This window comes from Carlito syrichta, unplaced genomic scaffold, assembly GCF_000164805.1.
Source record: "Carlito syrichta isolate Samal-C Ts95f unplaced genomic scaffold, Tarsius_syrichta-2.0.1 Scaffold311911, whole genome shotgun sequence".
NCBI lineage: Eukaryota > Metazoa > Chordata > Mammalia > Primates > Tarsiidae > Carlito > Carlito syrichta.
In genome coordinates this window covers 743,918-759,836 of record NW_007256007.1, presented here as the reverse complement: position 1 = coordinate 759,836, position 15,919 = coordinate 743,918, and the positions used below count along the sequence as shown (strand labels likewise).

Here is a 15,919-nt window from a genome sequence, read left to right as displayed (position 1 = left end):
TATCACCACTAGCCTAGCATGCATTTATTGAATAAATGAATGAATAAGTAAAAACATAAAAGGAAATTGCCGCATGATCCCATCATGTAAAACACACACACACACACACACACACACACGATGAGTATATCATTTCTAAATACATACTTGTGAGTCTAAATGCAGAGGAAAATGCCTAAAGAATGCACACCGCACTGCTAACAGTACTACTAACCCTTGGGGAGGAGAATGAAATTGAGAACTGCTCAAGAGACATTTCGCTGCATCTGGACCATTCAGGGGCTTTTTTTTTTTTTTTTGCATGTGCCATATGGAAAATAAAATATGCTTTCCAAATAGAATGTATTTCTCAAAAGGAAGCCAGTTCTTAGAGTCAGAAATGTGCAGGAAGGGAGTCCATTTCGGCGTTTGTTTAATCAGAGTAATCTCCATCAAGTAAGGAAGCCGTCAAGCCACAGAAGCTGACCGCGGAAGCTCAATGCACGCTCTTTCTCTCTTTCTGTCTCTCTGTACCACACAGTGCCTGAGGAGCCAGCTGTCGGTGGACTGAAAGTGTGGAGGATGGACCTCATCCACACACACCCCAAAGGAGTTTCTGAGGAATGGATCCTTGACTTCAGACTGTGAGATCTTTTCCTCCAGGACTCTCCAGAGGCAGGTCCCTGGCAAACGAACAGCAACAACAAAAAGTCCAAAATCTAGGGAATCCAAGCAGCACAGCCCCATCAGTCAGTCACTGATTTGTAAAAAGGAAAAGAAAAAATGAAGTCTCACTGTCTCAGTTTAGCAAAGGCCGTTGTGTTTATTCCTCTTCTCCAGAGACGAGCCTCAGGAAATCTCATTACTTTTCATTTGGTGGGGGAGGGGGTCCGGATTTGGGGGAAGAGGGAGGCTCCTAGGAAGAGCAGTGGATACTGGTATTTCCAATATCAAGCGCAAATATTTGCAGCATGTTGAAAGTTGCCTAATAGAGTCAAATTTGTGGATTTGCTTTTCCTTTTATTCTTTATATGTTGTAGCTTCACTTTCACCTTCAGTAACTCCTCCAGCAGCTTTTCCACTCCCAGAGTTCACCAATGGTCATCAAAGACTCAAAGGAAGGAGCTTTCTGGCCTTGACCCTAATTTTCCCTAATAGCCTCCCTTCCCTCCTTGTACCCACATTGATCAACTTGACCACAACCTCATTCTTCACCCAAACAGACAGACTCTGAGAATGTCCTCAGTGGTCAATTCTAGCCACATATGCACCTTCTCCATCTCAGTTTTGGGAATGAACTGGCTGTGTTTATGGAATGTGCTTTTGTTTCCTCTCTCTCTCTCTCTCTCTCTCTCTCATTCTCACATCTCAAGCAAGGTCTTTGTCCCGAATGCCACCTGGAAATGCCATCCACTGTATTTCTTTTCTGTCACATGTAAACCCTTTAGGTATGAATGTACTGGTTTAATGACACCATTATTCCGCCTGCCAGGACACATTAACCCAGTGTTTCACAGAGCGCAGGGTATGTACCACTGGTGGTACACAAGATAATTTTTAAATCGCATATAGACACAACATTAAGTATTAATGTTTCCCTGTTTTCTATTCTTTTTCCATCCTGATTACAATAAGGAAAAAGTCTCTGTTTAGTGCTAGTGGATCCTAACACCTTTCTGACACAAAGAAAGAGCAACCCTCAGGTTCAAAGTCTTCTGTCTAGATAGAATGAAATGATAGTGTTTTGCTTTCATGGTCTTTATTTTTCTGTTTATGGCTTCCCATGAATGGATGCAATATATTGTTTCTGTTCAAATAAAATAACTTAAGAAAAGTAGGAGGACTCAAAGAAAATATCAGGTAATTAACACACCAGATGATATGTATATATGGCAAAAGTCTCTTCAAGAATTAATATTAGAAACACAGTGATAATAAACTTTCATAGCAAAAGAAAAGGCAGCTTATTCTAACTGAATGAACTGAGAGTCAAAATACTTGAATCCCAACACCTTCTTTGGTCATGTTGTTTTGTTTTTTGCCACTGACTAGCTATGCAAGCTGATTTTAGGCAAGTTTCTTAGCCTCTCTGTGCCTCAAATTTCTTCACCTGGAAAATGGATATAACAATGACTATTTACCTCACAGTGCTGTTATGAGAATTAATTGTTGTAATAGATGTGAATGACCCTGGGGGAAATTCTAATTACTATACAAATACAAAGCATTGTTCTTAGATTATTGTGAATCTCAGGCATTTGTTCAAATACTGAACCCTAGCAAAAAAATAAAATAAAAGTAAAACACACACACACACACACACACACACACACACACACACACACACACACCAGATGGACACCAGATTCCATCTGTCATTTTACCCAGATGTCTGTCATGAGCCAGCACTTGTCCCAGGAGGACATTGAATCAGGGACACGAATTCTCAGCACACAGAGATTCTGGCATCATTCCAATAGATTGGATCCTGATTTCTGTTTCTGACATCTTGTTTTTTTTTGTGCATATTTGGGTCCCTGGTCTTTTACCCAGATCAAATGAATAGTGTTGTTGAGAGGCAGAATAAAATGGTTTTCAGTAAGCCTGTTTACCATAGTGTGTGAATTGTTTTATTTGTGGTCCCAACCTTCTAGAGACTTCCATAACCAAAATGTGCTCATCCATCCCAGCCTTGGCCTGCAGGGGGGAACATAGAGAGGCCAGCAGTGGGGCTAGAAAGACATCACTCTGAACTAATTTATGGCCTAAGTTATGGCCCTTTTCTGAGACACTAAAAATGTCCATTTCACTGAAGTGAAAATTAAATAAGAAAAATTCTGCCACTGAGTGAGATCCCTCATGTCAAGAGAGGGTCTAATTTTGGGGATCCCTCAGGCCCTAGTTCTAAGGCCAGCAAAGTGCTCTTTGTCCGGGGCAGCCTGCAGGGCTGTTCCACTCCTAAAAGCTCAGTTAGAAAAAGGATTGACTTGCTGTATCAGCCAAGAGACTCTTTCATCAGTCAGTGACAAAAACTGGCCAGAGCAAAAAGTAGAGTATTGCTCATGTAACTGAAAATTCCAGGAATCGCTTCATGTGCAGCTGGATCATGGTGCTCAATGTTATTAGAAACTTGTCCCATTTCTCAGCCCCAACTTGCTGAGTTCATTTTAGTTTCACAGGGACAAGCTGCCAACAACTTTGGACTTCTTCCTACCAGCTTAGCAATGCTGGTAGAAATAAAGTGTTTCTTCCCTAATAACTCCAGGGAAAAAAAAGGAAAAAAGGTTGAATTCAAAATAATGCACAATTGATTTGAAAGAGGAACTGACCCATCAGAATGGATACCAACCAATAACAAACAGGTGTGGCCATCATACCAACACAAGTTGATGCTGCAGCCAAGGGGAGTGTGTGTTGCCCTCTTGGGTCAGGCCTGAAGACAGGATTCAATTACTGGGAGTGTGAGGTCAGCTCCACCCAAACTTTATGGATTGAGGGTGCGGGAAGGGTGGCTCCCCAAAGGAAAACCAAAGTGCTTTTACCAGAAGACGGAGACACGGATGCTGGGCAGAAAAAAAACAACCACTGTCCACATTAAGCACTCCGCTTCTGACTATACCTTCCATATACAGGACAAAAATAGCTTTGCAAATTATTTCCCCATGATGCGATCACGCTTATCCATTTCCTCTTCTAACCATTTGGAAAGTCTCATAGGATTAAGAGAGGCCCCTAAGAAGGTCGCTCCTAGTCTAGTGGGGGAACAGGTGCATACACAAACAGGAGAAGATATGGGAGTCTCGAGACGGAGGTATGATCAAAGTATTATGCAGTCACTTTGCAGGAGGGAGCACTGGCTGTATTCAAGGGAGCAAAAGTTCAAGGAGCAAATAATCCTGTCTTACCGCTGTTGGAATAGCAGAGGCTGACAGGACTACAGCTCTTCAAGTCACCCTGTCTCAGCCCACAAGTTATGGGCAGAAACAGATGCAGACATAAAATCGCTGGCCTCAGCTCCTGGATCAGCAAATTATCTTTGGCCTACAGCAGGACAGCTGCATTCAGCAAAACAGCACCATACATGTATCTTGATACGTAACCCTAGATCCAGGCGTCTAAATATAAGAGAGAGTTTTGGGTCACTGATTAAAAAGAAAATTCTTCTAAGATAGTGTCCGTATTCAGAAGTTACCTTACCACCAATCCTTAAAAAATACTTATGGATGTTGAATATTTGAACCTAGAGAGTTATTCTATAAAAATAAGACCCTGCACCATGACGCTCTGAGTTCTGCTTTTAACAAACACAAAGAGACACAGTCATAAAAGACTACCTGAACATTGCCTATGATTACCAGAGAAGCAAAGGAATTCCCTTTCCAACAGAGATGTATTTATTTATTTATTTATTTATTTGATGGCATCTCGCTCTGTCACCCAGCCTGGAGTGCGGTGGCATGTTCATAGCCCACTACAGCCTTGAACTCACAGGCTCAAGCAATCCTCCGCTTCAGCCTCCCTAGTAGCTGGGACTACAGGCACATGCCACCATGCTTGGCTCCAATAGAGATTCATTCATTCATTCATCCCAATAGAGATGTATTTATCAGGGTCAGTAGAGGGAAGTACAAAATTAACTTTGTGCATTGTTTGTGTTGAGGCATCTGAGCGTTATCTTGTGTGCCTGTTTCAAATCTCAGAGGAGCACCCAAGTCTGCAGTGGTCAAATCTGCAATGGTCTGATCATGATGTTTATCCCTCTTCCTGTGGGAGTGTAGACTTTCTCAGTTCACACTCACACACTGGTTCACTGATGTGCCCTATCATTTGGTTTTCCCAAGGTATCTGCTTCTGGCACTGCTGCCAAGTGTTTATTCCCCCGGGTGACTTGGAATCCCATGTATGAAGACAAGTTGTGCTTTGAAGTGAAAGTATTGGGAGAAACTTATAAAAGACCCAATTCTGCATACATAGAAGTAACAAATGGTCTGATGACCAACATGAAACTAACACAAATCCCCATGCCTAGGAAGAAGGTATAAAATATTTCTTAAACCATTACCAAAGCTCATCTAAACAACTACAGTAGCTTCTTCTAGGGATTCCTGTGTCTTAGTTTCCAACTGATGGTTTTAAAAATATTACAAACTTAGTAACTTAAAATAACTCAGTCTTACAGCTCTGGAGTTCGAAAGTTTGAAATGGGTCTCATTAGATCAAAATCAAAATGGCGGCAGCGTTGAATTTCTTCCTGGAAGCTTTTAAGGAAAATCTCTTTCCTTGTCTTTTTACCCTCTAGAGGCAGCCTGCATTCCTTGGCTCATGGCCATCTCCAACTTTAAAGTCAGCAATAGGCCACTCGACACTTTCTCCCACCATATGTCTCTTATTCTGATTCCTTTACCTCTCTCTTCACGTATTTAAAAACTCTTGTCGGCCAGGCTCAGTGGCTCAGCCTGTAATGCTGCACTTTGCGAGGCCAAGGTGAGTGAATTGCCTGAGCCCACGGGTTCAAGACCCGCCTGGGCAACTTGGCGAGACCTCATCGCTACAATAAAAAAAAAAAAAAACTAACCGGGCATGGTAGCACACGCCTGTAGTTCCAGCTACTTGGAAGGTTGAGGCAGAAGGATCGCCGGAGCCCAGCAGGTTGAGGCTGCGGTAGCTGGGAGTTTGCCACTGCACTCTAGTTTGGGCGACAGAGTGAGACTCCAATTCAAAACAAAAACCAAAAAAAAATGCTTTTCATTACTTTGGGCCCACCTGAATGATCCAGGATAATCTCCTTAATTAACAACATTAACTCCATCTGTTCCCTTAATTCCCCCTCACCATGTAACCTAACCTACTCACAAGTTCCAGGAATTAGTATGGGAATATCCTTGGGGAACTATTATTCTACCATATCCTGCTTTCACATCCATCCCCTTACATCACAGACATGCAGACAGGGTCATCTCAAAACCTAGACTGAACCATGTCATTCATCTGCTGAAACCTAGCCTACCCACCCAGTGGCCTCCCATGCAATTAAAACCCAAACTTTTTTAAAAAATAGAGACAGGGTCTTGCTATGTTGCCCAGGCTGGTCTCAAATCCCTGGCCTCAAGTGTTCTTCCCACCTAAGCCTCCCAAAGCACTGGGATTACAGGCATGAGCTACCATGCCTGGTCTTTAAAACTCAAACTTTTTTTTTTTTTGAGTTGGAGTCTCACTCCGTCACCCAGGCTGGAGTGCAGCTCACGGCCACCTCAGCATCGAATCGCTAGGCTCCGGTGATCCTTCTGCCTCAGCCTTCCAAGTAGCCAGAAGTACAGGCATGTGCTACCACGCTCAGGTAATTTTTGATTTATTGTATAGATGAGGTCTCTCCAAGTTGCCAGGACTGGTCTCAAACCCGCAGGCTCAGGCAGTCCTCTTGCCTCAGCCTCCCAAAGTGCTGGGATTACAGGCTGAGCCACTGAGCCCAGCCAAAACTCAAAATTTTAACAGTGGCCTGCAAAGCCCTACATGAGGAGACCCTTAGCTCCCTCTCAAATTTTGTCTCTCACCACTCCTTCACCCGACTCTGCTGCAGTCACATACTGGCATTCTCACTGTTCCCCAAACATAGCAAGATCATTCCTGCCTCCAGGCCTTTGTATATGTTGTTTCCTCTGCCCATAACACCATTCCCCAGATTTTCACATAGCTGGTTTTCCTCATGCCCCAGGTCTCAGCTTTTTGGAGAGGACCTACCTAGTCTCCCTCTGTAAGGCAGCTATCCTAACATTTGTTGTCACATGATCCTGTTTTATTTTCTTCATGGGGTTTACTAATGCCTGTAATTGTCTTATTTACCTAACCACTTATTTATTATCTTCTTCTTCTTCTTCTTTTTTTTTTTTTTTTTTTGAGTCGGGGTCTTACTCATCCAGGCTTGGAGCGTAGTGGCATGATGACAGCTCACTGTGTCCTCGACCTCCAGGGCTCAGGTGATCCTTTTACCTCAGCCTCCTGAGTAGCTGGGACTACAGGCACACGCCACTATGTCTGGCTAATTTTTTTTGTAAAGACAAGGTCTCACTATGTTGCCCAGGCTGGTCTCAAACTGCTGGTCTCAAGCAATCCTCCCACCTCAGCCTCCCAAAGTGCTGGTATTACAGGTGTGAGCCACCAGACCTGGCCTAGTCTCTTCTTTATTGTTTACTTACTTGTTTATTATCTATTTTCTCCTCCTAGGATGCTGGCTTCCTGAGGGCAGAGACCCCGTCTGTTCCAGATTCTGCCTAGATATTTGTTGAATGAGTGAACATTTCTTTTCCCCACATGCCCTTCCTCCTAGCTAACGTCCACTCCTTTGTCTATCTCATGTTAAGTGCCTCTTCTTCAGAAAAGACGCCTCTGATATCCCAACACTTCGGGAACATTAGGTTTTCTTTTACGAACTCTCACAGCCCTGTAGCTTTACTCAAGGTCTTACCACAATGGTAGTTAGAGACAGTTTGTGCGATTATCATTTAATATCTGTCTTTCCCAAGAGACAATGAGCTCCCATGACAACAGGGACCATGTTCATCTTCTTTCACCTCTGTATTCCTGACCCCTAACTTGGTACTGGCACTTAGAAGGATTTAAATAATTATTTGTTGTATATAAGAATGAATGAATGAACAAGGGGAAATGGAAGGAGACAACTGAATCGAAGTTTCCGCCATCTTCTTGACTTTATTTTTACACTGTTATCTGACAGGTTTAAACCTGCATTTTAAAACAAGATGAAACTAACCAAGGTATTGGCTGAAAATCCTATCTCAAACAGTCTCACTTATCCCTTTGTCACTTATCATGAGGGCTTAAAAAGACAAAGAGATGAAAATCCACCTATACCCGAAAGTAATTTCAGGCAGATGTAGACCCAAATGAATCCCAGTCTCATTTTAAGACTGGGATTCCCCCTAGTGGGAGCCATAGAGAAAGGCATTTTACAGTGTTCACTATTGACACATTTATTTTGCTTTATATACATTCTGGGTTTGTGTCGTGGGATGCAGAAAGTGGAGGAAAATTGCATGACTTTATAAAGAAAAGAAGCAACAGATTCCAGAGTAACCACATTTCAATGACCCAGAAACTAAGCTAATGCTGTTTAGGCTCTTACAAGATGCCGGTTGCTGTTCTAAGCACTTTGTGCTATTCAAGATTTAATCTTCACAAGAACCAACTGTGAAAGGTACTATTTATTATCTACTCTTGATAATAAAGGAAACTGAGGCATGGAAAGATTAAGTAACTTGCCAGAACCCATAGCTGGAAAGTGGAGGAACTAGAATTTGAACCAAGGATACTGACTCCATGGCCTCGGGTCCTCACCATGATAGTACTTGCTAGGAGTCACCAGTACAAAGCACTAAAGCACAATCTGTTGTTTTTGTACTAGATTTTTGACTGTTCAATGGGGTAATTTTCAGGCTATCTCACTCTAAGGCTTAGTTCTGATGTAGAATTTCTCAGAAGTAATGTGAATGCAACGATTCACATCTCCACTCTTTGGAAATACTCGAGGTAGACAAGATAATCAAATGCCTGGTGAATATTAAAGACTAGCTCAGTATGACTTGTTTTTCAGTCTCTATAGTCTGAAATTCCAAACTTAGGCTCTTTTGTTCTAAAGAAGTTGTTTAACCACTTGAGATAAATACTAGGTAACTGTAATAACAGTATGGCTTGCTGTCTAGCAGGCATGATGCTCAACTCTGTATGTTCTCTCACTTGATTATTATCAATAACCCTACTATTAACTTCTCTTTGCCCTTGAGGAAACTGAGGCATAGAGGAGCTAAATAATTTGTTCAAGGTCACACTACTGCAGGGTTAGGCCATTTGACTCTAAAATCCATGTTCTTAATCACTACACTCAACTAACTCTCATAAGTCATAAACTGACTCTCATAGTTTAGTTTGTAACTTAGCAAAAATAACAAAACTACTTTTCACACATAACAGAATGAAATGACTTAATAGCCTGTTACTCATTTTCCCTAATTAGTTGCAAGCTTGACATAAATTTGTGTGGGCTGAACTTTTAGAACAGATTTGCCTTAATTACAACACATTTCCTTCTTGGAATCTTATTAGATATTTAAGAAGCTCTGAGGTCTCACCCTTATGTCTAAAATACATTTTCTATGCAAAATAATTAATATCCACAGGAAAGATGAAAACAGGTACATTCCATTGTTTCAGAATATGACCTCCAACTGAGCATGCTGGTGCACATGTGTAATCCCAGTGCTTTTGGAGGCTGTGGAGGGAGAATCACTTGAGGCCAGGAGTTAAAGACCAGCCTGGGCAACAGAGTGAGACCCCAACTTTTTTTTTTTTTTTTTTGAGTTGGAGTCTCACTCTGTCGCCCAGACTGGAGTGCAGTGGCCGCTCCTGGCCACCACAGCCTCGACCCGCTGGGCTCCGGCAATCCTTCTGCCTCAGCCTTCTGAGTAGCTGGAATTACAGGCATGCGCTACCACACCCGGCTGATTTTTTTATTTATTGTAGAGATGAGGTCTCGCTGCCCAGGCAGGTCTCGAACCCGTGGGCTCAGGCAATCCACTCACCTCAGCCTCCCAAAGCGCGGGATTACAGGCTGAGCCACCGAGCCCAGCGAGACCCCAACTTTTAAAAAACAAAAAATTAGCTGGGCATGATGGTATGTGCCTGTAGTCCCAGCTAGTCAGGAGGCTGAGGTGGGAGGATCACTTAAGCTCATGAGGTCAAGGCTGCAGTGAGCCATGATTGCACCACTGCAGTCCAGCCTGGGTGACACTGTGAGATCTTGTCTCAAAAAAAAAGAATAATTAACTCCTCTGAGTGTATGATTTAGGATGCTTTTGGTTGCAAGCAACAGAAAAGCCAAGTGACTTGAACAATAAGAGAAATTACTGGTTCTCACAACAGAAAATTTCAGATAGCGGACAACCTTTAAGGTTGGTTTGAGTCAGCACATACATCACAATGTTACTAGGCTATGGCTCTGTTTCTCTTTGATTTTCTTAGCTCTGTTCTCCTTTGTGAATTTATCCTTTGACCTCAAACTGGCTTCTCTCATAAGAGGAGCTCCTCAGGCTACAAACTCTCATCAGTGTCCTGGGAGAAGGAAAGCCTCTCTGGCCCAAACATTCAGACAATAGTCCCACGCTGCATTCTCACTGTAAAAACAATTAGGTCATAGGTCCATGCCTGAACCCAGTAGCTTAGGCCTAAGTTCCACGCTTGCCTTGAAATAACCACTATAGCACAAGGGATGGAATTTTCCAATCAGGACCTGCCCCTGGAATTGCTCGGTAATAGTAGTTCTCATAAATGTTTACTCTTTTAAAAAATGAGAAATTTTTTTTACCTAGGTAAAATATAAGTAGAGTCGACCTATAATAAAAAGTTAGTCCACCTCACTTATAACTCAACAAATGCACAGGAAAACAATGAGATGCCATTTTTACTAGTCAGACTGCCAAAAAAAAGAAAAAAAGAAAAATTTAAGAATATTCAGTTTAACAAGAGTGTGAAAAACCGATATCCCAAACATAGTTCTTGCAACATTTTGGGGGAAAAAAGTGACAACTTCTAGTAAATTTGTAAAGATATGTACTCTTGGGTCTAGAGATTCTATTGCTAGGAATCATTTCCACTATTTTACATGTAAGACTACACTAAAATGTGTGAATCTGTCAGACTGTATGGCCATGCAATAGCAGTATTACCAGTAAAATTTCAAAGTGAGAAACAACAATATTCATCAACAGAGACTGGTTAGACTTCTGCCTTCCAGTAACGAAAGAGTAACTTATATTGGGCTAACTCTCGTGCCTATTCAGCCACAAACTCTGATCAAATCATTTTTTTTGGGGTGGGGGGTTGGATTCTCACTCCATCACCCAGGCTAGAGAGAGAGTAGTGGCACTCTCACGCCCAACCCAGCGTCGACCTGCTGGGCTCCAGCAATCCTTCTGCCTCAGTCTTCCAAGTAGCCAGAACTACAGGTGCAGGCTACCATGCCAAGCTAATTTTTTTATACATATTGTAGAGACAAGGTCTCACCAAATTGCCCAGGCTGGTCTCAAATCTCTGGACTCAGGTAATCCTCTCGCCTTGGTCTCCCAAAATGCTGGGATCACAATGCCTGGCTTGATCAAAACATTTTTATAAATTGAAGGCACTTGAGAACAACCAATAGCAGGCAAAGACTGGAGGGGTAGAACATTTTTACTTGGCTTCTTTCCTCAAGGGCTTCCCAGTCTGCATAGCACACAGAATAGAGCTCAGGCAAAAAGCAACAGTCTATTGGGCTGTAGAATCACAGGTTGGAGTCTGGGAGCCCCATGGTGGCTGAAATTTGAGAAGAGAAATCCCATAAAAGGTAGACCCACAGAGAAAGGACCTAAAAATCTGAATATAAACTCCCCTCAAAGCCCTGCCTAACTCCTTGGCTGACTACACACTTGAGCCCAGCAGAAAACAGCAACAATAATAAAACAGCTGGAGAGCTTAAAAAACTGAGTTGCTCAGTGCAGAGGAGACAGAGTTTGGAGTTCAAGTTCCACCAAATTAGAGGAGCTTGGTAAACCCCTCACTCTTTCTGTTGAAACCCAAAGTGGTTGCAAATAAGCAGTAAAGACAACACCGAAGGACTAGAATATAGACGGTATAAAACCAAAATAGACCTATCCTAAAGAAGCCTAAAACCATGCCTCTGTAGGGTAAGGATGAGCCACCAGCAACTTAACTACCAGGTAAAACAAAACTCAACACTTTCCTTAGGAATAAAATTGAATCCAGAGTCTCTATTGTATGTCATCCACAATGTCCCACATAAAATATAAAATCACTAATTATGAGAAGAAGCAGGAAATGGTGACAGTCAAAAGAAAAATTAGTTATAGAAGCAGGCTCAAAGACGATGCAGATGTTAAAATAAGTAGGCAAATATTTTTAAATAACTGCAATAAACATGATAAAGAATCCAGAGGCTGAGTGGGAGAATCAGTTGAGCCCAGGAGTTTGAGGTCAACGAGACAACATAATGAGATCTCATCTCTACAAAAAATAAAAATAAATTAGCTGGGCATGGTGACATGCACCTGGAGTCCCAGCTACTAGAGAGGCTGAAGTGGGAGAATCACTTGAGCCCAGGAGGTCAAGGCTGCAGGAGCCAGGATTGCACCACTGCACTCCAGCTGGGTGACAGAGTAAGACCCTGTCTAAAAACAAAGAGGGGTGGGAGAGTGAAGAGATGGAGAATTCCATGAAAACTATGAAAACTTTTTTAAAACCCTGAAAATTCTAGAACTAAAAAGCACAATTCTGAAATAAATTATTTGCATGGAATTAACAGTATATTATCAGACAAAGCAGAAAAAAGGAACAATGACCTTAAAAATAGGTTAATAACAATTATTCAAACAGAAACAGCACAAGAAAAAAGATTTTTAATACAAAATAAACAGAGCATCAGTGAATGGTAGGAAAGCATCAAGCATGCAATTAGATACATGCTTAGAGTCCTAAAAATAAGAGAGAGAATGGAGCATTTTAAAAGCTTGTTTAAGAAAAATTGACTTAAATTTTTCCAAATTTTATTTAAAATATCAACCTACATATCCAAGAAGCTAAAAAAAAAACACCAATGGGGATAAATTTAAAGGAAAATGCAAATAAGCAAACTGATGGAAACCAATAATAAAGAAAAAAATCTATAAAGTAGACAGAGGAAAAAAGATTCATTACATGGAAACAATGGTAAAAATGATCATTGATTTCTTATTAGAAACAAAGAAACAGAATACAGTAGAATAACATCTTTAAAATGCTGAAAGAAAAAAACTGTGAAGCTCTAGTGAAAATATTTTTCAAAAATGAAGGTGAAATAAAGACATTTTCAATGAAATAAAAACTTAGAGACTTGGTTGCCAGCAGATTTGCACTACAAGAAATGGGAAAATTGGCTAATGGGAAAATGAAACCAGATGGAAATTAGTATCTAAAGAAAACAAATAAAAAGCACTAGAAATGTGAATAAATATAAAAGACCATAATCTAAGTTAAAATCTCATCAGGACTTTTTTTTTTTTTACAGAAATTGATAAGCTGAGTCTAAAATGTATGCAGAAAAGAAAAAAAGTTGGAATAGCTAAAATGATACTGACAAATAAGAGCAAAGTTTGAGGACTCACATTGCCTGATTTCAAGACTTACTACAAAACTACTGTATTCAAGACAGTGTGTCATCGATGATAAGACAGATACATAGATCAATGGGACTAAATGGAGCCCATAATTAAACCTACTCATATACTGATTTTTGACAAAAGTGCAAAGTCAATTCAATGGAGGAAGAATAGCATTTTCAACAGCGATGTTGGAACAACTGGCGATCCATATGCCTCAAAACGAACTTCAACCCATACCTCATACCATGCATAAATATTGATTCAAAATTGATTGTCAAACTAAATGTGAAGCCTAAAATAATAAAACTTTGAAAGAAAAGATAGAAGGGTATGGAGAAACCTTATGTACTATTGGTAGGAATGTAAAATAAGACAGCTGCTATGGAAAACATGATAGCAATTCCCCAAAAATTAAAAATAGAATGAATATATGATCTGGCAATTTGACTTCTGGGTATATATCCAAAAGAATTAAAAGCAGGGACATGGAGAAACTTTGTACACCCACGTTCATAGCAACATTATTCATATTTGACAAAAGATAGAAGCAACCCGAGTGTCTAGCAACAGATGAACAGATAAACAAGCTGCAGTACACACATACAGTGGAATATTTTCAGCATTAAAAAGGAAGGAAATTCTGATACATGCTACAACATGGATGAACCTTAAAGACATTATGCTAAATGAAATAAGCCAGTCACAAAATGACCGATGCTGTTTGAGTCCAGTCATATGAGATAGAGTAGTCATATTTATGGAGACAGAAAGTAGAATGGTGATGGCTAGGGACCGGGGGAAGGAGAAATGGGGCATTATCATTCAATGGTCATAAAGTATCAGTTCTGCAAGATGAAAAAAGTTCTGTGGATGGATGGTGGTGATGGTTACACAACAATGTGAAAATAGTTAAAATAGTGCGTTTTGTGCTATATACAATATGCATTAATCACATTTTTATTTTCTATATTTTTTGATGCTTGACATATTGGGACCTCATTGGGAAGAGACTGTTCCTTTCAAGGTTAGCCAGTGCCTAGAAAAATCAAATGACGTGTCTGCAATATGCAAACCAACCAATCCAGAGCCCATATTCTGAACCACCTCTTCTCTCTGGCTTTTGAACTCCAGCAAGCCATGCTGCTCTGCCCTAATCATCCCAGGGCAAGGTATCAGACAACTAGAGACTACCCCTGTGGCCCAGAACTGGACAGAATTATTCAAACTATCCAGTCCTAAGACTGTTCAGCTTCTTATCTTGGCTCACCCATTTCTTCTTGTAAAAAACACAATAAAAGCTTTTTTCCCCAAGGTTTCCTTCACCCTCTCCTGTGACCAACTTTGAAGCTCTCTCCTGTGGCTCTACAATGCATAGTGTGCTCCCCCACCTTGGGGACTGTGAGTAATAAAACTACCACTCCCATGGCAATTGTCTACTGATCTGCCAACCTTACCATACAAAAACAAAACCAAAATCCTGGGTACATTTCAGACCAGCATATCTAAGCACAGTTGTTGAAAAATAAATATGTTTAAAGAGTATTTAGGAAATAAAGAGTAATTTAAGTAAATTATGGCATATCTATGCTGCCATAGTTTAACATGGTGGTTAAGAGAGTAGTAGGCTCAGGAGTCAAATATCCTCTATCTAAATCCTGACTTCACTTCTTACTAGCTTTATGATGTTGAGCAAGTTACTTATCCACTTTGCCTTCATGTTTCTCATATGTAAAGCAAGGATAATAATAGAATGCACCTTTTACGGCTTTGTAAGAAGTAAATGGCTTAAAGCAAGGACAATGCTTAGGACAGTACCAGTTATACAGTAAGCACTCTATAAACGTAACTGTTCTTTTTAATAAAATCTGCATCCATTTGAAACATTAAGTAACTGGGTGTGGTGGCACACATCTATGGTCCCAGTTTGGGAAGATTAGGCAGGAGGATCACTTGAGCCCAGGAGCTTGAGGCTGTCATACACCATGGTCACACCTGTAAATGACCACTGCACTCCAGCCCAGGCAACATAGTAAGACCTTGCACCAAAAAAAAAAGTAGATATATTATGTGCTGACATGGAAAGATACACTAAGAGAAAACGTTCTAATTGTGTCCATTTTTTTAAGGGGGAGAGATGTATGCAAATAGTTTTTTCTGGAAAAAGTAGTCATATAATTGTAACAAAATGTACCATCCAAAAGGATACAAGAAACTCTCAACAGGTTATTTGGGGGGGAAATTAGTGATCTAGGAGAAGGTGTAAAGGAGGTGTTTATCTTTTGTTCTATACTTCCCATGGTGCTTGAAATTTTTACCTTGTTTATTCATACTTTAAAATACATTTAATTTTTTGGAAGATTATAGGAATATTTTTGTTGCTCTTTATTGCCACCTAGGTTATGCTGGGGGCATTGCCTGCCACAATCACTGTCATTGCTGTTAACCTTATTCACTATTTAACAAGTGATCCCACCTCTTTGATTTAGTATGTTATAGCCTCCAATTTTCAGATCTTTACTGAGTTTGGTAGCAGTAAGAAACACAGATCCATAGTTAGAAAATCCACCCGGGCACGGTTGCTCATGCCTATAATCCCAGCATTTTGGGAGGCCAATGCCGAAAGATCTCTTGAGACTAGGAGTTCAAGAACAATCTGGGCAACATAGAGGGACACTCTCCCTCTTCCCTCCCCCCCCCCCGGGTCTCTACTAAAAAATAAAAACATAGTTATAAAATTC

General features: G+C 40.7%; 1 protein-coding gene across 2 annotated transcripts in view; it reads left to right on the top strand.

Annotated features, from left to right (window-relative positions):
• The window catches only part of TMEM233 (transmembrane protein 233), a 42,865-nt gene extending 42,189 nt beyond the window's left edge, over positions 1-676 (top strand). Inside the window, exon 3 of one of the 2 annotated variants that reach the window (XM_008069303.1) lies at positions 521-676. In XM_008069303.1, coding sequence (XP_008067494.1) covers positions 521-527 — 7 coding nt within the window. In that variant the 3' untranslated portion in view covers positions 528-676. The remainder of the gene's footprint in view (positions 1-520) is intronic. The other variant, XM_008069302.1, reaches the window with a different exon arrangement.
• The last annotated feature ends 15,243 nt before the right edge of the window (positions 677-15,919 follow it).